The 27,312-nt window shown below is 35.9% G+C and overlaps 1 protein-coding gene across 4 annotated transcripts in view; it reads left to right on the forward strand.

Moving 5' to 3' along the window:
* Positions 1-27,312, forward strand: part of HERC2 (HECT and RLD domain containing E3 ubiquitin protein ligase 2) — a 110,149-nt gene that overhangs the window by 47,361 nt on the left and 35,476 nt on the right. For all 4 annotated transcript variants that reach the window (XM_032185444.1, XM_032185471.1, XM_032185460.1 and 1 more), the window contains exons 31-64: positions 178-314; positions 784-957; positions 1,035-1,171; positions 1,261-1,412; positions 1,845-2,036; positions 2,807-2,994; positions 3,491-3,683; positions 4,327-4,509; positions 5,068-5,252; positions 6,918-7,065; positions 7,160-7,356; positions 7,578-7,808; positions 8,492-8,627; positions 9,199-9,342; positions 11,333-11,475; positions 11,675-11,942; positions 12,098-12,240; positions 13,347-13,445; positions 13,540-13,708; positions 13,826-13,951; positions 14,868-14,976; positions 15,126-15,265; positions 16,874-17,064; positions 17,825-17,930; positions 18,122-18,213; positions 18,790-18,965; positions 19,453-19,564; positions 21,326-21,407; positions 21,510-21,653; positions 22,209-22,299; positions 23,459-23,636; positions 24,437-24,518; positions 24,601-24,772; positions 26,578-26,722. In XM_032185444.1, coding sequence (XP_032041335.1) covers positions 178-314; positions 784-957; positions 1,035-1,171; positions 1,261-1,412; positions 1,845-2,036; positions 2,807-2,994; positions 3,491-3,683; positions 4,327-4,509; positions 5,068-5,252; positions 6,918-7,065; positions 7,160-7,356; positions 7,578-7,808; positions 8,492-8,627; positions 9,199-9,342; positions 11,333-11,475; positions 11,675-11,942; positions 12,098-12,240; positions 13,347-13,445; positions 13,540-13,708; positions 13,826-13,951; positions 14,868-14,976; positions 15,126-15,265; positions 16,874-17,064; positions 17,825-17,930; positions 18,122-18,213; positions 18,790-18,965; positions 19,453-19,564; positions 21,326-21,407; positions 21,510-21,653; positions 22,209-22,299; positions 23,459-23,636; positions 24,437-24,518; positions 24,601-24,772; positions 26,578-26,722 — 5,165 coding nt within the window. The remainder of the gene's footprint in view (positions 1-177; positions 315-783; positions 958-1,034; positions 1,172-1,260; positions 1,413-1,844; positions 2,037-2,806; positions 2,995-3,490; positions 3,684-4,326; positions 4,510-5,067; positions 5,253-6,917; positions 7,066-7,159; positions 7,357-7,577; positions 7,809-8,491; positions 8,628-9,198; positions 9,343-11,332; positions 11,476-11,674; positions 11,943-12,097; positions 12,241-13,346; positions 13,446-13,539; positions 13,709-13,825; positions 13,952-14,867; positions 14,977-15,125; positions 15,266-16,873; positions 17,065-17,824; positions 17,931-18,121; positions 18,214-18,789; positions 18,966-19,452; positions 19,565-21,325; positions 21,408-21,509; positions 21,654-22,208; positions 22,300-23,458; positions 23,637-24,436; positions 24,519-24,600; positions 24,773-26,577; positions 26,723-27,312) is intronic.

Raw genomic sequence — 27,312 nt, forward strand, 5'->3', positions numbered from 1 at the left:
GCTAATTTTGTAGTAGCTACACCTAGAGTTTACTGAAGTACCCTTCCATTTTATCCCTGGCAGATCTTAAATGTTCTGTATGCTCAGGTTATCTTGCAAACCTAAAAATATCAAGCCTAAAAATATGATACTGTAAATGTTACCAGGTTACACAAAGGAGTAACTTTTTATTTTTAGTGCCAAAAAAATCGGAATCTGCTGATGTAGAAGAATCCAAAATTGGAAATGAGGAGAGTGATTTAGAAGAAACCTGCGTTGTACCTCACAGTCCTGTACCTATAGATAAAAGGCCCATACCAATCAAATCACCTAAGGTAGGATATCGGATAAATCAACCTTATAAATAAAAAGAAGAAGAGAAAGAAATATTAGTTAAAGCGATGATTGCAATAAATTGACAATATTCTAATAGTGTTGTTTGGGATATGTGACTAAGTATGGCACACTGATTTAGTGAAACTTAGAATAATTCATAAAAATAATCTGTTGTATTATACTACATGCATATTTAGCATATGTAAAGATATACCTTCTCAAATTATAAGATTATTGATAACTTAGTGTTCAAATAAGGCTTCATTTCAGCATAAAATTATGATGACTTACTACTTTTTTGAATAGTAATGCATTTGAAATTGTATGTAGCAATTGTAAACAAGATAATAAATTAGAAATAACGTTAAATTCTTCACTGTCTTTGAAGACCTTTTTTCCGGGTTTATGTGAAATAACTTGTTTTCAGTAATTTAACTTGGTTTAACATGCTACTTTCTTGTTTCACAGGATAAGTGGCAGCCAATTTTGAGTACAGTTACAGGTGTCCACAAGTACAAATGGCTGAAACAAAATGTCCAAGGCCTGTATCCACAGTCTGCCCTCCTTAACACCATTGTTGAATTTGCACTTAAAGAAGAGCCGGTGGATGTTGAAAAAATGAGGAAATGTTTATTAAAGCAGGTAAAGTGGATGAAAATGGGCATTGACATGTTAGCAATTTACATAAGTATTTACATTTTTTTTTTTACCTTTTGCAGCTGGAAAGAGCAGAAGTTCGTCTGGAGGGAATAGATACTATTCTGAAATTGGCAACAAAGAATTTTTTGCTCCCATCTGTGCAGTATGCTATGTTCTGTGGATGGCAGAGGCTTATTCCAGAAGGAGCTAATATAGGGTAAAACTTTATTTTTCATTTTCCTTTCACAATTCTATATTGAGGGGAAAAAATACTTACCTTTTGCTTGTTGTTTTTGTTATGTGAAGGGAACCTCTTACCGACTGCTTGAAGGATGTTGATCTCATCCCACCTTTTAACAGAATGCTCCTAGAAGTAACTTTTGGAAAGTTATATGCATGGGCTATTCAGAACGTCCGGAACATCTTGTTAGATGCCAATGCGAAATTTAAGGAATTAGGTGAATACTTTTTTCTTCTTGCTGTTGGCTGGGGAGAAAGGTGTTTTAAACTAACATCATTACATTCTTTGAAGTTCCCATTAATTGGAATTCTAAAATTAATTCCCTTGCTTTGTGCTAAGAAATATTTTGACCTTCTTTCTCTGTATTGTCTGTTGTCTCCTCACCTCCAACTCACTCTTCAGTGTTTGAGAATGTTGCTGGTTTTCCAGCAACAGGTGATTTGATTATTCATTAGTGACATTTTAACATTAAAATCTAAGATGTAAGAAGTTCTTGGAAGTTTGGCTTGTAAATTCTTAAAGCCAAGTGTGGAATCAAGACATATTTTAAGCCAACATTCAAATAAATTTGTACTTTATTGTTGCTTATATTTTACTGTAGCTTCCTAAGTGTCAACTGACTATGTTACTTATATTCCTTCTGAATTAGGTGTGCAGCCTGTTCCTCTGCAAACAATTACTAATGAGAATCCAGCAGGACCAAGTCTTGGAACTATTCCACAAGCACGTTTCCTGCTGGTTATGCTCAACATGTTGACATTGCAGCATGGTGCTAATAACTTGAGCCTGCTCCTCAACTCTGGCATGCTAGCATTGACACAAACGGCACTGCGGCTGATAGGTACGAAGTCTGAGTCTGGTTCTGTTTTGTTGGGAAGAAACCAAATTTACATGTTGGTGTACCCAAATTACGGAATGACTTTGCTACTTAAAAGTAGTACTTTAAGCTGTTCACCTTTAATCCTACTACCCCCCTCCCCCCACCCTCGAAAGAAAAGAAAAGAAAAAAGAAAATGAACTGTAAATATGATTGAGAGGGAAGTCAGTTTGATTACGGCCTTTATTCAGTTGTGATTTTTTTCCGTAAGCTTTTGCCTTGGTCCTTATTTGCAATACTTTGGAAGTGACAATACACCCAATACATTGTTACATCTGCTCTACTTATTAAAACCCTTCCCAGTCTGTATATTTAAGCTGGAAGCTTCCCTTGTTAAATTTTTTACAAAAAAACAAATGTGGTCTTTTGACCTGATTCTTTTTCCTGCTTTTTTAAAATTGGTTTTCCTAGACAATATGAAATACTCATTATTTTACTTAACTTGAGTTTTCATATGAAGTTTTTCCCAAAAAAGTTCTGTTTGTACAATGACTTAGCTATTGGCCTCATCATTATAACATCACTTACTTTTTCAACATGAATCATTGTGCATTTAAAATCATTACATCCCAGTTCTCTAAAAAGCTCAGGTGTGTTTCCTATTTATTATTTCATGCTACAAACCTGATGTGCTGCAAGGTTTAAGTGTGACAGAGGTACTTATAAAAAAAAAAAAAAAAATGAAGCTGTTATTAATTTTTGTGTGGCATCTGTTTTTCTTTTTTTAATTTTAGGGCCTAGTTCTGATAACATTGAAGAAGATATGATTGCTTCTTCTCATGGAGCTTCTGCCACGGTCCTAGAAGAGTCAAGAAAAGAAACTACACCAGTTCAGCTCCCTGTTTCTGGACCAGAGCTGGCAGCCATGATGAAAATTGGTACCAGAGTGGTGAGAGGGGTAGACTGGAAATGGGGTGATCAGGTACAACTTATTCCATACAGGTTTGAGTGTGTTAAAATCTAAAGTTTGTGATTTTTTAATTTTTAAATGTTAAAGGTAATTTTATGTTTTCAAGACTTGGAGAGTTAACATAAAATAGATTAAGTATTTGTTTAATTTTGGTTTTGGAGATGAAAATTCTTTTTCTAGTGAGAATGTTCTGATTCGTGATTTAGAATGAAGTTGGATCAAATTTGCTACAAGATTATGCAATTCCAACTAGGTGTGTGTTACTTACATAGTATGTTTTTGAATAGATTAAAGATTAAAACATTAATGTTGCTGGAGTTGACTGGGATAATTTCTCTAGAAGACTGTGAAATGTTTTCCAACTCTATGCTGAATTTTAAAATGTTATTGAATGTTTACTACCTGTACATTAGGTTAGCAGCAAAAAAGAGCAATAGAGTTATTACTTTATGAACTTTGAGTCTGATATAATGTTGATTGTATAACTTGAGGCTCTCTCTTTTGTCAGGATGGGCCTCCTCCAGGTTTGGGTCGTGTGATTGGAGAACTGGGAGAAGATGGCTGGATTAGAGTACAGTGGGACACGGGAAGCACAAATTCTTACAGAATGGGGAAGGAGGGAAAATATGATCTCAAACTAGCTGAGCCACCACCGGCAGCACAGCCCGCAACAGAGGATTCAGACACTGAGGATGATTCTGGTAAAATAAATAAATAAATAAATAAATAAATCAAAACAAAACAAAACAAAATGAAGGCAGGGTGTTAATTGAATTCCAAAATTGACATCTTATAATATGAAAAAAGGCTGCTTTCACGAGAAAATGCTAGATCAAAAAGGCTAATTTAATAAGTCTAGATTTCTGGCTAGAATCTTTCTTAAAATATATTTATCATGAGAAAGGTGGATAGAAAGCTTAGTATCATATTTGTTGCATATTTATGGGCTGAAGAAATCGTCATTACCCAAGTGAAATAGTTTGTTACTGGTCTCAGGAGGTATACGTTTGAACTTATTCTAATGCTATTCTAAAGTTTGCATTTTACGTGGCCTAATTATGTGGTCTAGTTACTTTCTTACCTGTTGTCAGCACTGCATTCTGAATTTCTTCTAAATAGTTTACTGCCAGAGAATAAATTGTAATATTTGTAACTAATTTGTAATAATTGTAAATATTTGCACAAAATGCCTGGTTTATACTTAATCCCTTACCTTCTTCATGTCAAATCATCTAAAGAAAATATTTACCATGAATTTCTAGCATCTTGTTTTTTGCAGATTTTTTTATGAAATAGATTGACTTGGTATGATTGTATCTCTTTGCCTTTTGTGTCTCCCTTCAGAAGGAGAACAAGTTGAAAGAAATCTTCACCCTACTGCCATGATGCTGACAAGTACCGTGAACCTCTTGCAGACACTGTGCCTCTCTGCTGGTGTCCACGCTGAAGTCATGCAAAGCGATGCTACTAGGACCTTGTGTGGCCTACTCCGTATGCTTGTGGAGAGTGGAACAATAGATAAATCGGGTATTTTCAATTAACATAGTCTGATTCAGCTGTGTGCTTCTCTTTTGTGTTTTGTTCTTAGAACTTTGTAAATCTTTTGTTACTAGTTTTTATTCTTTAAATAGAAAATGCATTTTTGGACCTTAAAAACTTGAATTGTTGACAAAAACAACAAATGATCTTGAGCTTTCATAGAACATTAGAAGAAGTAGCAGGAGAAGTTTGTCAGATACTGAGGATTGGGATATATATGTAATTGTTTTAGGTAATGAATTTCTTAGCAGTTGTCTTCTGTTTGGGGGAAGCAGTGTGACTGGGTATATCGTATTCATTTCCTAGCTTTGTAATTTCAGGAGTAATGCTGTTAACTACTTGAAATGAGGAAGCAATATAAAGATGAGAATTGTTTTGGAGGCGTATTTAAGAAAATTAGTCTGTAAAATTAAAGTTCCTAGCTCCTATAATGAGTTTAATAACTCAGTGTTATGCTTTGTCCAAAAATCCCAAGCCTATAGTATACACAGAATTATGTAGCTGGTAGCAAAGTCAACTGTTATATGTATGTCTTTCTATTTTCAGCTTCCTTGCCAAATAAATTAGTTTATAAAGAACAGCATAGAAGCTGGTGCACACTGGGATTCATTCGAAGTATAGCGCTCATGCCTCAGATGTGCAGCACTCTCAGTACCTCTCAGTGGATAACTTTGCTAATGAAAATTGTTGAGGGGCATGAATCTTTCACTGCTGCTTCACTACAAAGACAGGTAACGTGTGCATTTCCAAATGACTTTGATAGGCCATGAATTCAGTAGATTTTAGTTGTCTTAAAAAAAAAAATGCATGAAAAAAGAAACAACGTGGGAAATGTACTTAACAAGTTTCTGATTAATTGGAAAAAAAAAAGTTAACTTTTTATATTTAGGGTTCATTGTTTAAACATTGTAAAATATCTGTAAAGATTTTGAATGTTCAGGGTAGTTAAGGCTCTCTTGTTCTACTGAAAGCCTTAAAATTTTGTGCAGTTGTGAGGTCAAAACAGAGTTCCAAAAACATTCTCTGGAGAGCCCATACAACATTTCCTAGAAGTTGAATAAAGAGAAGAGAGAAAAATGATTAGGAAAAAGGTGCAATTTCATTGTAAAGGTATCAAGTTAGGTATTATCTACTGTCCTTCCTTCCATGCTAAACTATTGTTACTGTTTTAATTACAGTCTTAAAAAAGCTGCATCTTTGCATCTAATTTTGGCATATTTTTGTCTTTTTTCCTATTTTTTTCTTAATATCTTTTAATGCTTTTTTCATGAGATAGAAAAGACACCTTTATTATGGAATAACTCTTCCAAGTTTTAAGACTTGGGGATCAACAAATCTTAATCTTTTCCTTGACTGAGATATCAGAGTTTTTTTTTTTTTAACTTAAATGTGGTATCATAAAGGCCTGTACACTTGTTTTTGCAAGCTTCCAGTGATTTCTTGACAGTATTTTTCATCTAGTGAGCCTTCTCTCATCATCCAGGACTTAGAGCATTATAGTTATCTGTACTGCTCAGGGAATACTTGAGAGAAATGAACATTCCTCACATGCCAGCATTTAGCTTATTAGTAACAAGGAAAAGATGAGACCTTCAAGTTTTAAAAAGTTGTAGTATTGAAAGAGGTTTGCAACAAGAGATTCTTCTCTTCACTGCTGTTGGTCAGTTGTATTTGTCTTCTGGGCAGAAGATGAGGAAGCTTGAAACCTGAAATGCTCCTGCTCAGACTATGCAACCCCATCTTCTCTGGTAATGCATGGCTGTGCAGTTCCTTGCCAGGGACAGTTCCTGTCCATGTTCCTTGTCAGGGCTGAATTGTCTAGATTTTAGAGAGGTAGCCCGTTCTTTTTACACTATTTCAGAGGCTTTAGTTACATAGTAAATACTCTTGGGTGTCACTTTGATTGTTTTTACCTTCTTGTATCGTTAGGCTTTACATTTCACATTTTTTTAAATTATCATACCTTCATTGCAGAACACTTGGAAACTTTCATTCTGAAATACATGTTAGTGCTAAGTTCCAATTCTGTAATTGGAACACTTCCCATTCTTTTTCTGTTTTTCTTAATGTGATTTTCTTTAATATGATTTAGTCTGTCACATTGTTTCCCAGTGTGTGTTTGTGTCTTAAATACTGCAGAGGCTGGATTCACTTATAAAGTGTGACAGTGGAACTGTTTCTGACTTCAAACTGGCACAATTTAACAAGTTTCTTAGCAAAATGAACAGAAAATCGGTAGCTCTGTAACTTCTTTAGCCAGAGAGAAATTGGTATTGTAGGAAAAAAAAAAGCAAAGGAAGGCTAACTTTTTCAGTGTTCTTCTGTATTTAATGTTTGAGAATTTTTGTAATATTTGGGGACTTAGAATGGAATAACAACTTTGTTCTCTTTTTTAGATTCTTGCTGTACATTTATTGAAAGCAGTACTTCCATCCTGGGATAAAAATGAACGAGCAAGAGACATGAAATTTCTTGTGGAAAAACTGTTTGGTTTTTTAGGCAGCCTGCTTAGTACTTGTTCTTCAGATATCCCACTACTCAGAGGTAGAGGAATTTTCCTCAATGGCTTATTTTTTTTTTTTCATAGGAATTGCATGCCTTAAACTGATAACTCTGTGCAATTGCTTTATCTTTTCAGAATCTACTCTGAGAAGGAGAAAGGCCAGGCCCCAAGCATCTCTAACTGCAACTCACAGTAGTACTTTAGCAGAAGAGATAGTGGCACTGCTGAGGACACTCCATTCGCTAAGCCAGTGGAATGGACTCATAAACAAGTACATCAACTCTCAGCTAACCTCCATCACCCACATCTTTGCAGGAAAACAGTCAGAAGGGGTAGTTTCCACGTTTTAAAATAAGCTCATTTTTTATAGCAATATTTATTTTGAAATAATAAATGTAAACAATATTAAGCTTAACTTTGAAACCATTTTTTAATTTATATATATGTATTTGTGTTGTAATCTTTAAATTAAAGTATGTTTAATTGACCTTGTGTTTTAAAGCAGAAGGAAGCCTGTTTTCACCCTACAGTTAATTTTATTGTTCTTTCTTAGGCTCTTTTGGATGACTACTTCCCTGACACCGAGAATCCAGAGGTGGGAGGCCTAATGGCAGTGCTAGCCGTGATCGGTGGCATAGACAGTCGCTTGAGACTGGGTGGGCAAGTGGTTCATGACGAATTTGGAGAAGGCACGGTGACACGCATCACCCCGAAAGGGAAAATCACCGTGCAGTTCTATGACATGCGAACATGTAGAGTGTGCCCACTGAACCAACTAAAACCAGTAAGTGAGTTTTATTGAGGCTTTAATACAGGGAAGAGTATAGCTTTGTGAAATTAGGCTTTCACTTGGTGCAAAGAATATCTTTTCATTGGGTTAAATACATTGACATTCAAGACCTGCAATGCTCTGAATGCTAATCTAAGATGATACTGATGCAAGCCTCTATCGGGTCTTTAATGCCTTCATTTGTTGGGGAGGTGAGGAGAGGGTATTTGAGCTGAAGTTTTTTGACTTGCAAAATTCCAAGTCCTGACAACATGATTTATATCTCTTACATGAGAAGAGCTTTCTTATTTGTCTTTCATTTTATTTGCTAACTAATGTAGAGACTCTCAACATGTTTTCACTTGAATCTTAATCTCAGACTGGTTAACAAGACTTGACAGAAAGCACAGCCAAGGTGCCTGGTCTGCTTCAGGGATTGTAGTTCTTCCTTGCTTTAACTGTGTCTTGCCTCTTCACTAAGTATAGCTGGGATTATGTGGTACAGATACAAGTTTAGGAGCTTGGTAGGGAATAGAAATCCTCTCCAGTTGTTTGTTTTATTGTTCTTGACCAGGTACTGCTTCTTTCTCTTCCTCAGTTAACAATAATACAAACATCTGAATGACTTTGTCAAATTTTGTAAAATGCTTACCAGTATTTTTTTTGTTTGTTTTTGTCTTTCTTCTCCATCTCTGCAGCTTCCAGTTGTGGCTTTTAATGTAAACAACTTGCCTTTCACTGAACCTATGCTATCCATTTGGGCTCAACTAGTAAATCTGGCTGGAAGTAAAATAGAAAAACACAGAATGAAGTCTCCCAATCAGGGTCTTTCCGGTACAAGTTTCTTTTTTCTTTTTTTTTTTTTTTTTTTTCTTTTGCTTTCTTTGCTTTTGTTTTCTTCTTAAAGGGCTCGATATTCTCAGGGAAAAATACTGTTAACAGCAAACATATATTAAAAAAAAAATCTGTAACCTTAACTTTCTTCTTAATTGACATTGAATAATATGCACTTATGAGACTAGTTTAGCTAGGAGAAAAATTTCCCTGCACTGCAGGTGGAATACTGTTCCTAATTAGGTGAGAAAATATAAATATGGTTTGGGGCTGGTCTTCTTATGTTGAATTGGTTTAACTGTTGCCTACATATAGTATCTTAACTGCACTTACTGTACCATATATGAGCTGTATTGTTGTCCGAGGTGTGAAAAGCAGGAAGGTGGTGTTTTTAATATCATACATCACAGAATGCCTGCAAACTTCTTATCCAGGTACAGTTCAAAGTAACTCACACTTCAGTAGCATTTCACAAGTTTTCATACGGAGTTAAGATGTAAACTGATTTTTGGACTGAGGTTGTATGAATATAGCCATCATAGTGTTAATGGCTGCTTGATGTTTCTGATAGGTCAAGTGGATTTGGATCTGCTGAGATGCCAGCAATTAAAGCTGTACATACTGAAAGCAGGCCGAGCTCTGCTCTCTCATCAGGATACACTACGGCAGATCTTATCTCAGCCAGCTGTTCAGGAGTGTGCGTTAAATCCTGCAGGTATTTGGAAATGCAATCTGTGTGTGTCACTGTTTGCTTAGGTGTTAGAGCACAGTGATTGTAACCCTTGCTAATGGCAGTTGTAGGTTAGAAATTAGGTTTGCCCTCTAAAGACTCAAAATTAAATATTAGAATTCAGGGATGACTTAACAATGTATATTAAAAGCTGTCACAGGAGATATTCAGCACTTAACACAGTTTGAGTGGTATGGCAGCAATTTGGTTTATTGATGGCAAGTCACAGTGATTAGTCTACTGCATGTTTGAGTTGCTCAATCTTAATATAAATTGGGTACCTTCTAAAGATTAAAGTTTCATTCACCATCAAGCATCTCTTGACCTTGAGGAGTAACCTTGAGAGACATCCCTGCCCAAGGGGAGATCTCTGCCATGCAGCCTGCTGCTTCAGCAAGGAGAGCTCAAATTAAGCTTTCTCTGACTGCTTTATTTATAGGATAAAGTGAGTGGGTCATAGTCATACTTAGTCTTACTGAATTGTTTTTGACCTCTCAATGTAATTCTTTATTTCTTTGTAAGGGTTTTCAACTGGTTATCTGTTTTAGGGCTTGTACCCCTTTTGATGGTGGTCACGGCTGTGTGCATTCGCCAGGTGCTTTATTATTAATGAGCTGTCCACTTTAGGGAATAGTCACATTGAGGCCTACTGTGGTTAATAAGCTAGAGCAAGACTTGTGTTATGTGCAGGAGTTGAGTGTGTCCATCGCAAATACACTTTGACTTCTTAACTTTGGCTTTGCAGAACAAGTGGGTCAAGTGTTTGAAGTTTAAATATTGGAGTTAGCTAAATTTGTAGGTTTTCTATAATTAGTACCAGGCCAGATTTTTTTATTTAAAAAAAAAAAAAAAAGTATTAAGTTGTTTTTGCAATGCTTGCTTTTTCTGATTCAAAGCTTAAAGTATGAAATGTCATTTAGTTATTTCGTTGAATTAAAATGCTTTACAATTTCCAGAGCAACAGGTACCAAGAAATAACATGTTAAACAGAACCTCAAGAGGAATTTAAGGAACTGTAGTTTTAATTAATTTGAATTAATTATCTGCATGCATGCATTCTACACATAAAAATAAAGGAAATAGCTTTGCCATCTTCCAGTGTAGTTATTGATGCCATTCTAGTTCATATTAACTCTTTGGGAACTTCTGAAGCATATAATGTCTTTAAATAAATGTTTGTTCAGCTTGTATGTTTTGTTTTATTTTCAGTTACCAAATTCTAAGTCAACAGAATTATCAGTTTTCTTACAGAAATTGAACAGATTTTACTTTTACCATTGGATTTTTAGGGCAGGAGGAAAAAGCTTTAAAAAACAAACAAGCAAAGACAGCATTAAGTACATGATGAGTATAGTTACTCTGCTATTGTTTCAAATATGAAAACTTTTTTTGGAGTTAAGAAGAACAGTCTCACTTTTCACTTAAGTATCACAGTAAAGATCCAGGAAACATGAATGTTTATGCCAAAAAGAATATAAATAATAAAAATGGCAGAATCGAGAGGCAGTTGATTCAAAAAAGGTTTATTCTTTTGAACGGGCAATGAATACTTATTCGGAGCTCTTCCCGTGAGGTGTATTAGAAAGGGAGGTGACTTAGTCCAGCAAGTAGGTACCATGATTTTGGGAACAATGAAAGGAGGTTGTTAGCTATCTTAAAGTAGTTTATTGTGGACCTCTGTATAATCAAGTTGTAACAAGGTCGGTTCACAAGTTGCTTGAGCAGTTTCTGCTAGACATGTTCTAGTGAATTTCTGTAAAACTAGCGTTCATGATCTACAAATTTCTCATTTGCTTTTTGTATGGAAGTGTAGCACACATGGTTTAATCTTAAACATGTGCTTCCTGTGGAGAAGAGATATGTGAGAAGTAACAATATGTTTGATCTACTGATATGATTTATTCTGGCTCCAAAATAAGTCCTCTGATGGACTGGTGTAACACGGTTTTGGTTAAAATAATGTTTTTGTTTCAAGAGGATGGAGCAGCTGCCTCTCCTGACATAGGAGATATGTCTCCTGAAGGACCTCAGCCTCCCATGATACTTTTACAGCAACTTCTGACAGCTGCTACGCAACCATCACCTGTGAAAGCAATATTTGACAAACAAGAGCTTGAGGTAGAGTCTGTCTTTTCTGCTAAAAAGTATCTTAATAAATAACCCTTTTTAAGTCACATTCCTATTGAAACTCGTTAAGCTATATGTTAAAAAGTGGCACTGAACCCTTTTTAGTAAATAACGTTTAATTTCACATGCACACACAAACTGTACTAAGTATGCTTGTTTTACTTAGACTAATGAGTTTGTTGTCATTTAGGCTGCTGCTTTGGCAGTGTGTCAGTATCTGGCGGTAGAGTCTACGCATCCATCAACTCCAGTGTTTGAAGACTGTAGCTCTAGTGAGGCTACAACACCCATCACAGTGCAGCATATCCGGCCCACGAAAGTGAAGAAACGCAAGCAATCTCCAATTCCACCCCTTCCCATTGTAGTTCAACTTATGGAAATGGGATTTCCTAGGAAAAACATTGAATTTGCATTAAAATCTCTGTCTGGAACATCTGGAAGTGCGTCTGGGTTACCAGGTATTTCATTTAGTTAATTTAATGATGTTAGAAGGAAATTTTGCTAGCAGATTAAAATGCTACTTAACAAGGGAACAACTGTTCTCTATTTGGATATAATCCTAGGAATGCCAGAGAATCCCTCAGTAACAGACTATATTTGTTTTCTGTATTAGGAGTGGAAGCGCTGGTTGGCTGGTTGTTGGATCACCCTGATGTTCAAATTACTGATCTCTCTGATGCTGATACTATCTCCGATGAATATTCAGATGAGGAAATAACAGAGGAGGTCGAAGAAGCTGAAGCTGCTTGCCCTGTGGTAAGTACCAGGTTACTAAAAAGTAAGTAAGGCTAGCTGACTGTAAATTGTAATTCTTTTCTTTTATGAACTTGGTTAGATTTCAAGAACATTGTGCTGACCCAGGCTTTCAAGACTAAAAGAAGACCACATTGGCCATAAGTTTCTAAAATAGACCATAAAAGATCTCAAGAATAATCTGTGAATGTATGTATGATTAGCACAGAAGGAGGAGTGGAATGCAGGTTTATCTTTCACTATCAGTAACTCTAGGTATCCCATACAGTTAGTCTCAGTTTCACGTAAACTAGTCTGTGCTATAGAGTAGTATTTGTAAAGGACTCCTTTAGTTTATTTTTTTCTTCCTTTGGCTGAAAATAAAAGTAAAATGTTAGCAATAAAGCATAACTAATGAATTAGTGAATAAATAGCAAAAAGATGCCAGTGAAATAACTTCCTTTTCCTTATAACAACTGTTTTCAGTGATTGGCAAAAAAAAAAAAAAAAAAAGCCTTTTGAGTGTGACGGCTTTAATGTAACATTTTTGTAAACATCTGTACTAAAACAGGAATCCTGTAATTCTCAATCTTTATAAAAAATACATCTTGAAAGGAATGATATTCCATCTCGTCAGCTTGTTTTTGTAAGGGAACACTTAAAATCTGATTTTTATATAACAACAACAAAAAAGTAATGTAGTCTAAGTAAGAGACTACTATTCACACACTTTTGTTTTTTTTCCTTGGCAATCACACAACCTAAGGAGTGGAATGTGAATGTGTATGTGTAAGGCTAAGTAGATTACTCACAAATCCTTTTTGCACTAATACTCTTTGGCAAGCAGATTTCATACAAGCAACTTAGCGATTTTTTTTCCACAAATCTTGAAAATTTACAGCTTGGCAAGTCATTCTGGAAACTAAGCTTTAAGGTAGATCATAAACAATAGCCCTATAAAGAGTTGACTCATTGAAGATTTTTCCCATGAAGAATTGGCATGTAACTTAGGTATGATACTGGTTTTTTTTTTATTGGATTATCTTCATTTTCTGCTAACAATCCTATTTATCTGAATTTTAAACAATTTTTTTAACTGTTATATGTTTATCTTGGGTTTTTTTTTCCAGTCAAATGGTGCTGTTGTAACAGAAAGCCAGACCTATAAGAAACGAGCTGATTTCTTAAGTAATGATGATTATGCTGTGTATGTGAGAGAGAATATTCAGGTAAGTATTTTCCATATAGCTTTCATCACCATGCTTTCCTTCTGGTACAAACATCTCTGCAGAGCTCTGACATTTTATCGTTCTTTTTCTGTAGGTGGGGATGATGGTTAGGTGCTGCAGATCCTATGAGGAGGTTTGTGAAGGAGATGTTGGCAAAGTTATTAAATTGGATCGAGATGGCTTGCATGACCTCAATGTACAGTGTGATTGGCAGCAAAAAGGTGGTACTTACTGGGTCAGATATATCCATGTTGAGCTTTTAGGTAAGTTGGTTGCTAACTTTTTTTTTGAATAAAAAGCTTGAATGATATATTAAGGGAGATGAATTTTGGGGGTGAAAAAAAAAGTACTTACCATGCATTTATTCTCATGACTGCTAGGTTTCCCACCACAGAGTTCTGCCTCCCATATCAAGATAGGTGACAAAGTGCGAGTGAAAACCTCTGTTACCACACCCAAATACAAATGGGGCTCTGTTACTCACCGGAGTGTGGGAGTTGTCAAAGGTAATGTATATTCAAAATGGGGCATGGGAGATAAAATGGGAAAACACACAGACTTTCTGCAGTGTTTAAGGACAGAATCTTTTAGACACACTAAGAAATCATACTGTTGTGATTTCTCTCTTACTGATGATAAGAATAGAATGTATGTGATATCCGTGATGGGTTTAGAGACATGCCCAGGGAAGTGGTTGAGTCACCATCCCTGGGGGTGTTCAAGGGAAGGTGCACAGGTCCCTGGTGCACAGGGACTTGGTTTAGTGGGTGACATTGGTAGTGGGATGATGGTTGGACCAGATGATCTTGAAGGTCTTTTCCAACCTTAATTTTTTTATGATTCTGTGCACTCTGTACCTACCCAGTACTTTTTTGAGCTGCTGTGTTCACGTCTAGTAAAGAGATCTTAAGAATTTGTGCAGTTTCCTGCACAGTTGTAGTTCTCCTGTATACTTTGGATGAACCACAAAGGTTTATTACGGTTTCCCTTTAAGAAGTAAACATGACTTGAAGACTCTGTATGAAAGTGAGCTAAAAGTGAGGTACACTAATGGCAATTGATGTTACAGAAGTAATCTTTGGGGTATTGATTTTTTTAAGAGGTACAGATTTTGGTCATTCTATTTATGCTTAGAAATGCTCTCTCCCTTTGTAATATGAAGTCAGGGAATTTTAATATATTTTTATCTATATTCTATTTAAACATATATTCTACTTATAGAATTCTTTCGTACTCCTTTTCTCTCTGCACCTTCCCAGACTATCTGACTAGGTTAATACGTAGTTCCATTAAAACAAAAGATTGCTTATGAAAGAGACTTCTGTTTTTTTTTTCTTGTCCGATGTTGACTGTAGCCCTGGACTCTGCTGCATTTCATAGAGATTTGTAACACGTTTTATTTTCTGTTTGTTTTTGTTACAGCTTTTAGTGCCAATGGGAAAGATGTCATTGTAGACTTTCCTCAGCAATCTCACTGGACTGGATTGTTGTCAGAAATGGAACTGGTCCCCAGCATTCATCCTGGAGTCACGTGAGTGATGAATTATGTCTTGTTTAATGTATATAGTTTATTATTTGGCCTTATTGTCTTGATTCCATTATCTTGACTGCTGGTATAATTAGCTTCTGTAATGAAAACTGCTAGAAGTGTATTTATATTTTCTCCTTTTGTGAAATCAGGTGTGATGGCTGTCAGATGTTTCCTATCAATGGGCCTAGATTCAAATGCAGAAACTGTGATGATTTTGACTTTTGTGAAACCTGTTTTAAAACTAGGAAGCACAATACCCGACATACTTTTGGCAGAATAAATGAACCAGGTAAGTTTCAGAATTCACGTGCTTCCAGGATTTACTCAAAATGAATTTGTTGTAAAAAGTTTTAAAACTCAGCATCGTATCATAATGAAATTAATGGTTGGACTCACCCTCTAGACAACAAAACATTTTTAACACATCACAGTGCTGTAGCAATTGCTTGTGATGAACTACACCAAAATGCCAACCCTTAAGCTTTTGTTCTAGTGTTAAATAAGTTTAAAAAAGGCTGCCTGACAACTAACTCTTTGTTAGAACTGATCTATACCAAGAACCAAAATAGTGTAATTCTTTAATCTTCCTGCCTTTTGCTGTCAGTTTAACTGTAGGTGAATGGATCCTCATGACAGCAGTTAAAACTTTAAATATCTCCTCTAAGATTCATTTTTAGAGATCTATTGCTCTGTAATAGTGTTGCCTAGCAATGTGTGATGACTGTTGTCTCACTTCGTCCATGATTTGGAGACTCTAGATAAATTTGTAAGAATGGCCTGTTACAAGAAAGGGAAACCTTTTGAAAGACTCATCAGAATTCTTTACTTTCTAAGACGAGAACAGTTGAACCCATTTTAACTCCCAAACTCCTGGGTTTTGCATCATCATTAATACCTGAAATTGGCTTTTGTTTATTTTGTTTATTTTCCCACCCAGCTAAAAATCAGTCTCACATCAAGCTTTTGCAAGGTGATGCTGGCTTTTGAACTAAGCTTCATATTTACACATAGCCAGTCTGATTAGTTTGGAAAATAAATAAATACTTACTTCCTACTAGAGATCTTGAACATACTTATACCTACTAGAGATCTTGAACATATTTATATCATGGTCTCTTGAAAGGGCGAGAAAGACTTCCCATTAAGAAATCAGTTAGTATGGTTGTGTATTGGTAATCCTGCCCATTGCACTGGGTGTAGGTTAGAGAAGTTGTAATATTTTTGGCAGGCTTACTAGAAGCTACAAACATCAGTAAAGGGCTTGTGCAAGGAGGAAGACCGCAGCTCTCTAACCTTTCTTGTTCTTGACTAAGGTTCAGAATTTTTGAGTGATGAAATTTAGATGCATATGCTCCTGTAAAAGATTTCTCTTGAGGGTTGGCTGAATATTTTTCATGTTCTGTGGTGGTGTACAAAGCTCACGTGCTGTGGGCCTACGTTTTGAAGTGTATGTACCATCGAACTTTGATTGATATTTCAAAAGGAAGGGACATTTTTCAGAATTACTCTTAGTGTTATACATTCCTAGAGATATTAGAGCAATTTTCCTTAATTTGTTGATAATCATTTTTTATGAAATCATGGATGGTTTCTTGGTAGAAATCAATCCTAAGAATAGAAGGTGTGACATCCTGAATGACAGGCATGAGAACTTGTCATCAGATACAGTGCTTGGAACTCATAAAAAGGAATAAATTTCAAGCTATGCCCTTTAAACATGAATAATATTACCATATATATGGCATGCTTTCTTCATGCTTATGTGTCGCGTGTTCTACTTTCAGATCACATGTCTGAAGTCTTTGATTTCTTCTGTTTCCTTTCATGTTGCTTATGGATTTATTTAAAACAACTTTCCCTGAGAGGTGCATGCTTATGATTTCATTTAACCACGCAGGTCAGTCTCCAGTGTTTTGTGGGCGTTCTGGAAAACAGCTGAAGAGACGGCATAGTAGCCAGCGGGGAATGCTACTGGATGATTGGTCAAGAATAGTGAAGAATTTGAACGTCTCGTCCTCTGTGAATCAGGCTTCACGACTTATTGATGGTAGTGAGCAGTGCTGGCAGTCTTCTGGCTCACAAGGAAAGGTAATTTGAAACCGTAACTGGTTTATTCTGGCATCCTTTCTTCTCAAGAGGATAACTGTTTACCTTACTTTGCTAATATATTTGTTTGTTACCTTCATGTAAGATAAAAAAGTAGTAAAAACAGACATCTGAAGTACAAAGCTATGTTTCTTCATAGTAAATATGCCTGTTTTTAAAGCTGTGCTTCATTACAATTATTTCTTGTAAATTATAAGGAACTTTTGTGAGTTTTGAGATACAAGGTAATTATTTTACTCTGTGGTTGATGATATGATTGCAATAGCCTTTTCAGTGTAGTAACTGACATTTTTTATCATGTTGATTATATTTTACTTAAGTGAGTTTATTGCAAGAGGAAAAGCACCGATGTTCCTACTAAATACAACTCTTCTGGCTGCTTCTCACTTGCACTCCTTCTTAGTCTATTGGCCCACAGAGCTGCGTTGTGGCCAGTGTAGGCTTCATTTGCACCTAGGCCTCTTTCAAAGATTTATGTTGTCCCATTTCTTGACCACCAAGGGTATTTTGTTTTCTCAGTCTTCTAGATGGTGTTGCTCTTGAGTGAAATCAATTGCTTGCTGCAATTGTTTCTCTTGACATGGGGGTTGGACTGCCCAGATTCCATGCGTTACAGATGTGTGCCAGTGTACCATTGGAGAATGTTTTTTCACTCTTTATAGAAAAACACATTTACTCTTCTTAAGTCATACAGTGATTCTACAAATACCATCTGAAAATTATTTTTTTTTCTTTTCCTTAGCACTGGATTCGCTTGGAGATTTTTCCAGATGTTCTTGTTCACAGACTAAAGATGGTAGTGGACCCTGCAGACAGCAGTTACATGCCCTCTTTAGTTGTAGTTTCAGGTATGTGAATGCACTCTGAGAAGCTTGAAAAATACATTTTTGTATATCCAAGAGTAGGTATTTATCTGGCTTCAGTCAGTATAGCCATGTATTATGAATACATGTATAACACATGTATTCAACATGTGTTCCTGTTCATGACACAAACTCCTTATTTTAATGTATTTTTTTTTCAATGTTTTGTTTTCTAGGGGGGAATTCCTTAAATAACCTTATAGAGCTGAAGACAATCAACATAAATCCTACAGATACCACAGTGCCTCTTCTCAGCGATTGTACTGAAGTAAGTGAACTTTGTGTTCAGAGAATTATTCCTGTATGCGAATAAAAAAAAAATTTGTTGAAAGAGATGGATCAGAAGAAGTGCTGTTATTATTAAAGCATGGTATTTTACTTTTCCTCTCTATGAGAAGCATTTCCGGCAGTGGTAAAGTTATTTATCCTGGTAAGTTTTACTGTAACCACAGTGCAACTCTGTAATAGCTTTAGCAGACATATATATTATTTTTTGTGTGTGATGTAAATCAATATACTTATGAACCAAGGTGGCCTCCCAATAAACTTAAATCTGGGGATCACTTTGGTAGGTGATTTTATTTTGCATGGTAGTTCTGATCATTTTCAGCAACAAGAAAGAATGAGTACTGAATATTTTAGATTGGAAGTGAAATCATCAAACTAATGAGGCCACATGTTTATCTTAGAGTACAAATTATTTTGTGCTGAAAAGCCAAATAATTGAAATTACAAATTCATTTAGTTAATGGTTACAAAAATCAAGCAAAAGTTCTAAGTCTTTCCTAAGTTTTGTAAAGCTATAGAGGATGCAGAAGACGGCAATTTTTTTTTTTCTTCTTAGTATCACAGGTATATTGAGATTGCAATCAAGCAGTGCAGGAGCTCTGGAATTGATTGCAAAATACATGGCCTCAGCATACTGGGACGTATACGTGCAGAGGATGAGGATTTGGCTGCAGTCCCTTTCCTTGCTTCTGATAATGAGGAAGAAGATGATGATAAAGCTAACACTGGGAGGTAGGTAACTGTAGGTGGGGGCAAAAAATTATAGAGACTTAGCATCTATATATTCCATTCAGGAGATTACTTGTAAGCAATGCAATTTAATTAGGTTGAATGGCAGAAAAAGAAATCAGTATCTTTGTCAGAACTGTAGGTAGGCCATTTGTTAATTAAATATATTTTGTAAGATTATCACACTGGTAAGATGGTAGCATTTTGTATATCACCTACTGTTCTCAACCTGGAGTTGAAATCCTAGCTGAAAACTTGATAAATTCATACTTGGTATATATTTACCACTGCTCAAGAGAATACACACTCTGGGTTTTGTGATGTTTGTTTTTCGTAGCTACCTCTCAGCTGGGATGATATAGTTTGGATACCAAAACTATTCCAGTATTACAAAATCAGTAGATAAAGTAAAAAAAGTTTATATGTTGTAGCATGAAGGTTGCTTAGACTAACTTTTTCCCTTTTTTTTCCTACTCCTAAATATCCTCAGTCTTGTTAGAAAGAAGGCAGCTGGGCTGGAATCGGCAGCTACAATAAGAACCAAAGTTTTTGTGTGGGGACTGAATGACAAAGATCAGTTGGGAGGACTAAAAGGTTCTAAGGTATGTTTGTGGTTTTAATACTTCAGTATGAGATGGAAGCAGCTAAAAATAAAATATGCAAGTTTCACACAACTCAAATTTAATTCTAACATGATCGGAATTTTAAAGTTCATTACCAGAATCTATTACGGGTAGATTTTCATGGGTTTCTGATGTTAAGAAGTGTAGGTATATGCTAGATGGAAAGTTTAGAGCAAATATGCATTTTGGTTGTTACTCTGAAATCTAGTTTTTTTTTTAGCAACCACTTAACTGTTTGGTTTAGATGATAACAAACTAATTGTCTTAAAAATCTGTAGTGCACTCTGTTTTATTCCTTTTGAGTTTATTATATACATTAAGTGTAGATAATAGTGAACTTCTCTATGTATTACCTGTAAGCAGAGCTGGTTCAGTAATCAGAAAAAGAAGTTTAATTCTAATTTTTTCATTAGTGTAACTTGATTACATTTTAGTGCATTTGAAAGGAATTTCAGGTCTTTTTGCAACTGCTTATGCATAATTTTTGATATGATGCAAGATGGGAGATGCATGGTGAACATTGAATCAGTTTGAGATTTTAATCTGACAGGTATGCTAAGGGCATTAATTTCTAAATGAAACGTGTACTGTTGTGTCTGTGGAGTGCCTTTCACAAAAAAAAAAAAAAACACGAAGTTAAGCACCCTCAGTAAGTTTGCAGGTGACACCTAGTTGGGCGTGGGTGTTGATTTGCTTGAGGGTAGAAGGGCTCTGCAGAGGGCTCTGGGTAGGCTGGATTGGTGGTCTGAGGCAAACTGTGTATGAGGTTCCACAAGGCTAAGGGCTGGGTCCTGAGCTTGGGGCACAACAACCCCAAGCCGCGCTACAGGCTGGGGGCAGAGTGGCTGGAAAGCTGCCTGGCGGAAAGGGACCTGGGGATATTGGTCAATAGCTCCCTGAATGTGAGCCAGCCGTGTGCTTAGGTGGCCAAGAAGGCCAACAGCATCCTGGCTTAAATCAAAAATTAGCATGGTCAGCAGGACTATGGAAGTGATTGTCCCTCTATATTCATCTGGACAGTGATGTCAATATTAGCTTACAAAAGGCCTATGGAAAGTTTTTTTCCCTATATACTGCAATAAAGAAGTCTGCTGGAAACTGTTTTTTTATCTGCATAAAAATAAATAACTGATATCTGCCCTTCTTATAAAAGTGGATATGCCAGGTTTGAATATGTTAATTTAAAACACTTGAAAAGGGAGTAGTATTAGTATCTATCCATAAATATTCAGCTTGATCAAAGACTCCTTTGTAGCAATGAGGAAAACAGGTTGCTTGTTTGTTTCTCTTCTTGACTTTATCTCTAATCCAGATAGCTAAAGTGTTTTGCTATTGAAAAACTTAGTTGTGCTCCAGTTCCTGCATACTGATTAGAAGTGTGTTGGTCAACTTGTGTTTGTTTCAACTTGGTTTATTTTGCTTTTTGCCTTTCTTCAGAACTGAGTTAGATTTTCTCAAGAGAACTATACTGAAAAAAAAATCCTTGTTTTTATCCCATTTCATTTTCTCTCAGGCTTCTTGTTTATCATGGTTTCAGTATTGTGTGCCTTTTCTTGGTTTCTGTCTTTTGCCTAATGTATATTAACAGATGTGTGAACTATCTGAATAATACAGGGAATTTCCATGTATCTTAAATGTAGCTGTCAGATTAAGTGGATGATCACTTCAGAATAGCTCTTCTATTAAAAGTATAAAACTTTAAAATGTATTGTAGTAATTTCTGTTTCCTGTCTTCTCTAGATAAAGGTTCCTTCCTTTTCTGAAACCCTATCTGCCTTGAATGTTGTACAAGTAGCTGGAGGGTCCAAAAGCCTTTTTGCAGGTAATACAAGTTTAAAATATGTATTGGGTATTTAAGAGCAGAAATAAATTTCCAGTTTCAAAACATTAACGGTGTTACAAAATGTTTTTTTCCCCATTTTAGTGACTGTAGAGGGTAAAGTATATGCCTGTGGAGAAGCTACAAATGGAAGGCTGGGTTTAGGAATATCTAGTGGAACCGTGCCTATTCCTCGCCAGATTACAGCTCTCAGTAACTATGTTGTAAAGAAGGTGGCTGTTCACTCAGGTACTGGCTATTGCTATGCTTACGTACATAAACAGAGCATATTAAGCCTAAAAATAGAAGTTGTTTTGCAGTTTCTTGGGTACAGTGATGCCCCAGCATGCTTCTGTTTTTTTATATATATTTTTTTTATTTTTTAGAAGTAGAGTGTTAAGTACTGGAGGTCTTATGGTAAAATCTGTGAATTTTGAACATTCTTAATTTCTTAATTTGAACACTCTTAATTGCTGGAAAAGTTTTTGCAGTCTGATCCAGAGAAAGTATTTTCATTTTTTTTTCATACTGCTAAATTGTATGTGTGATACTGTTTTTTATTTTCCTTGCAGCATTAAAAATAAATTAAGTGATTATTTTTTTCTTTTAAATGTGCCAGGAAGTCTACATTCACAATTGTTTTGTGTTTTAAATTAAATAACATAAAAGCTGTTCAGAATGTGACTAATGTGTTGGGTAGAAAGGCTCATACAAATAAGTTGCAGAAACAAAGCAGTATCAAATTTCTGAGATATCTGCTAGACCTCTGCCTGTTTCAATGTTTAAATTTGTTTTTACTTTCAGGTGGCCGGCATGCTATGGCATTAACTGTTGATGGAAAGATATTTTCATGGGGTGAAGGAGATGATGGAAAACTTGGTCACTTCAGTCGAATGTAAGGATACCAATTTTATCTGTGTTCCAGTAAGAGAGAACATTGCTATTGTGTGTCATAGCACAGCTAACCACCACGTTTGACAATTACAGGGTTCTTAATTTAATAGGAATAAAAAATTGTGTCCAAAAAGACTTTCTCAACAGAGTATGACAACTAACTAAATAAATACAGTTCAATCCTCCACATGGCAATGGTAAAGAAAATTTAAATTTGTCAGGATTGTATGCAAATGGAACAGAGTTTTGAAAGAAAAAAGATATAGATATAACCAATGGGGAAATCTTTGTTTTTCGTTCTGGTATATTCTGAGATGTTGCTCAGAATACATAGAAAATGAAAGTACTCAAATCAGATATTTAATATATGATGATACATAAATATTAGGGGGGTGTGTGTCACTCAAATCTATGAAAATGGAAGTCCAGATTAGAGCAGTATTATCATTTCCTTGTTCAACTGCCTCATGTTTTCTGTGATGTATTAACAGAGAGACTTGGAATTCTTATCATGGGCATTTATTGGGAGCTAACTTTCCAAAAGTCACATGTATATTTATAAAACATGAATAGTGGCTCTGATATAGTCAATATTAGAAAACCCTTTTGAGTTGAAACTCTTCCCTATATTCAAAGTATATTGTTATGATGTGAATAGTAAATGTTTCCAGTACTCTCACAGAAACCTGACAATAAATTCCAGTTCTGATTTCTCTTATTAACAAGCAAAATTGGGATGGAAATGTCAACTTTTAATCTTATTGTCTGCTCTTTGTCATCACGGTGGAAAAATAGTTATACCTAACAAATCACTCAACCTTGGGTGATGATAGGATATCAGTTTTCACTTTATATATATGCTTTTTAATTAATTCATAATTTTGATTTTGATATTTTAGTTTTGTCACCTAAATTTTGCAGTGTAGATGCTTAAAAAAATTAAAATCCAGACAAAACCTTTGGAGTACATTAGAACAGTATAAATTTAAAATGTATGGTGCTACTACAGGATACGTCTTAGAATTGTAAGCTTTATTTTATTTTATCTTCAGGATACTGTTAGTTTTACACAAATATTTTTTTTAGGTTATAGAGGTTGATGTATTGTGTAACTCTTTCAGAAGTGATGCAATGATATATTCTTTACTCACTGTCTTTAGGAACTGTGATAAACCCAGACTGATAGAAGCACTGAAAACCAAACGGATCCGTGATATTGCTTGTGGCAGTTCCCACAGTGCTGCCATTACCTCTAGTGGTGAACTGTATACATGGGGTCTTGGAGAATATGGAAGGCTAGGACATGGAGATAATACTACACAGCTGAAACCTAAGATGGTAAAGTAAATGTTTCTCATCTCTGATGAAATGCGAGTGTTTAGTGACTGATAAAGTAAAGCAAAGCCAAAACTGTAAAAGCAGTATGAAGACATCATTTTGGAGCAATCTGATGAGTTTTTGGTACACACACCTCTTTATTAGGTATGCAAGGTATTTCAGAAAGGCCAAGAATCACAGAATGATTTGGACTGGAAGGGACCTTAAAGATCATCGAATTCAAACTGCTGTGGGCAAAGACTCCTTGCTCAAAGCCTCATCCAACTTGGCCTTGAACGCTTCCAGGGATAGGGCGTCCACAGCTTCTCTGGGCAACCTATTCCTGTGCCTCACCACCCTCTGAGTGAAGAATGTACTCCTAATATCTCATCTAAATCTCCCCTCTTTTAAATTACCCATTGTCCTATCACTCCACTACCTGACAAAGAGTTCCTCCCCAGCTTTCCTGTAGGCCCCCTTTAGGTACTAGACAGCCACTGTATTGTCTCCCTGGAACCCTCTCTTCCCCAGGCTGAAAATCCTGATCCAGTTTCTCTTGCTTTGTCATGGAAAATGATTCAGAGCAGCTAGTGCTGTTCTGAATATCCATGTCATGCATCTGCTTTGACACATAGCTGGAAGCTACTGTTGTCACTGAGCAGTGTTGGATATTGACTAAGTGGGGCTTGATTAAAACTTTCCTAAATAGCATGCTCAGGCTGGACATAAAGAACAAGATTAATTGTAAGAGCTTGAAAACGTTTGTAAAACTTTTAAAATATAATGAATCTCTTTGAAACATCTTTTTTTCTGTTTTGTAGGTTAAAGTGCTCCTTGGCCACAGAGTAATTCAGGTTGCTTGTGGAAGCAGAGATGCTCAGACTCTCGCTTTGACAGATGAAGGTAGGAATGTCTTGTTCCAGAAGCTTTCTGGCATGTAGGACTACTGTGATCGTTGTTTGACCTGCAGTTTGGTGTTTGTTAGGTTTGGTGTTTTCTTGGGGTGATGGTGATTTTGGAAAACTGGGCCGAGGAGGAAGTGAAGGATGCAACATTCCTCAGAACATTGAAAGACTAAACGGCCAAGGCGTTTGTCAGATTGAGTGTGGTGCACAGTTCTCGTTGGCACTGACCAAGTCAGGAGTGGTATGGACATGGTACGTTAAATATGCTGGAAAATATTAACAAAGCAATTGCTAAGTATGTGTTATTTGCTGCTCTTTGTTCATCTTAACCCCATCTGTGCCTTCTCTGTGTGCAGACTTCGTCTTTTAGATTGGAATCTCTTTGAGACAAGCTGTGATCTGTTCAGTTACTGTCTTGTAGCATGCCGAGTTGTCTGTTGTACTTTGTTTTTGCCTGGGTCTCACTGAATCAGTGGAGGAAGTAGAAGATCATTCCCTCTTAGGAACAGTAAAGCATGCAAAGAAATGTTAATTTTAGACTTTGGAGCAGACTGTGAAAGAGAACATGAGAATTCTATCATGGAGTATGTAGCCTACAGTTAAAATAGAGACAGAGTAAGGATGTAATAAAGTAAGGACTCATCCAGTATTGAGAGGAGATGGAAAGGACTGCACTGGAAACACATGGGACATTGCAGAGTTCATTGCTGCTCAGAAAGCCACTGAATTGTCAGTAATGATCCTTTTTCTTCTCTCTATCTGTTCACTTCTGCTTTGTTATGAACACAAACTGGCTTTTTAAGTTTATAAACCTTTCCTAAAATTTTTGAGTTTCCTGAGTGGCAGATCAACCTCAGAGCCTTACCCATCTTTGTGTAATATAACTGTGAGCTGTTTGACATATATCAAAGCTAAGAAGATGTAAAGTGATCCTTTTTGTTTTATAAAGCAGCAATTGATGAATAATACATAGAGAAATTGACAAAACTTCTATTTTTATAAGTTTCTTCTCTTCTTAAAAGGGAGAATTGCTTTTAGGAGAGTTGTCATTTCTGAGTGGCTACTGGAAGCTGTATTTGTCTCTCACTTTTCCCCATATTTTAAGTTACTGTGGTGACAAAAGGAGTAAGAGGAAGGGGAATTTGGCAGTCTTTAAGGATGCTTTGCAGAATTCTTGTTCATTCTCTCCTTCCCCCTCTTTGTCTTAATACTTACTTTTAGTCATAAAATCTACATCTATTTCATGACATTTCATGACAGGATTACAATGAGATTTTTTGTCTTTCTGCTGTACATGTCTGTACTTTAGGGTGGCAGAGTTCCTTCTCACTTTTCTTATCTTTATGAGTTTGTACTGATTTGAGGGCAAAATCGTAACTTCTGTGTTGTGTCCTTAGGTAGGCAATAATACACTGGAGGCAAATGTGACGTACAGTAACATCTTTTCTTGAGATATTGGAATTGGTAGTACTGAGCTGCAGAACTGAGTGAATGGTTACTAAAAACACAGTGGAAGAAGTCTGTTGTTTTCGTCTTCACTGATGTTATTAGAGAGATTTTAAGCTGTCTGTTGCTTTTTGTCTATTGTATATTTTCAGTGCCGTTTTAACTTCTGTATGACAAGACTAGATAGACTGTGGAGGCTTGAGAGCCTATACTGAGGCTTGCAGTAGTGTGAAAAATGTCAGTTCTGCCAACATGGTAGTTTTTGTATTATTTTTTTTCAAGTGAGTGGACATGGCAAGTGGTCTGTTATTTTTAGGTGTATCTTCAATAGTATAAGCTCGTCCAAACAGACTTGAATGAATTTTGTAAGTATACAAATTCAGCTGCAATATATACAAAAAGTAGTCATAAATGATGCCTGTTCTATACTGAGGTGAAAAGAAATAGGGTCTTAGTATTAGAGTTACATTTTGTATCCTTTGTATATGTGATGAGTATATATCATTTACGCAATAACTGAGGAGTGTTGATTTTGGAAGCTGCATTGACAAAGGAATGTGCAAACAGTGTAATTGTCCTGAATTTTGCTTTTATTTTTCTATCTGTTTTAGGGGTAAGGGAGATTACTTCAGGCTAGGCCATGGTACTGATGTGCATGTCAGAAAGCCGCAAGTAGTGGAAGGATTGAGGGGTAAAAAGATCGTGCATGTGGCAGTAGGTGCGCTCCATTGCCTGGCCGTTACTGACACTGGACAGGTATGCTTCCCTTTATCCTTGATCCAGAAAGAAACAAACTGTTGAAGAAGACTGTAATAGCATCAGTGCTGATTAAATAGAAGAAAATTTTCTCACTATATTTATTTGCTTTTTGAAGTACTGAACAAATATGTGCATTTATTATAATTTGAAATCCATTAGCCTCCATATTACTGTTGGACTTCAAGTGTAGTTGTTTTAGTATTTTTTGTTGTATTTTCTTAATTTGTGGATTATTCACATGATCTGTTTCTGGCTTCCCACTCTTAAAATGAAATAGTAGTCACAGTATTTGGATAGCCGCTTCTGCTGTGGTCCAGCATTGTTACTATCATAGTATTGAGATCTCCAGTGTAATTACTGTGCAACTGATTCTTTTAATTTAATTGTTCACTGTGAACATTGAATAATTTATGTATCAACCAATGATTTATGAATCTACAGTAATTTTTGAGTCACCTGATAAAGGACTGCTTTGATTTTTTAATGTATGGTAATTCCTGCATTATTTAAAAATAAAAATAAAAAAAAAATAAGTCATGGCAATAAGTTTTCTGAATTATCTTGGCTTAATAATACAAATCACTAAA

This window comes from Aythya fuligula, chromosome 1 (genome assembly GCF_009819795.1).
Source record: "Aythya fuligula isolate bAytFul2 chromosome 1, bAytFul2.pri, whole genome shotgun sequence".
Lineage (NCBI taxonomy): Eukaryota > Metazoa > Chordata > Aves > Anseriformes > Anatidae > Aythya > Aythya fuligula.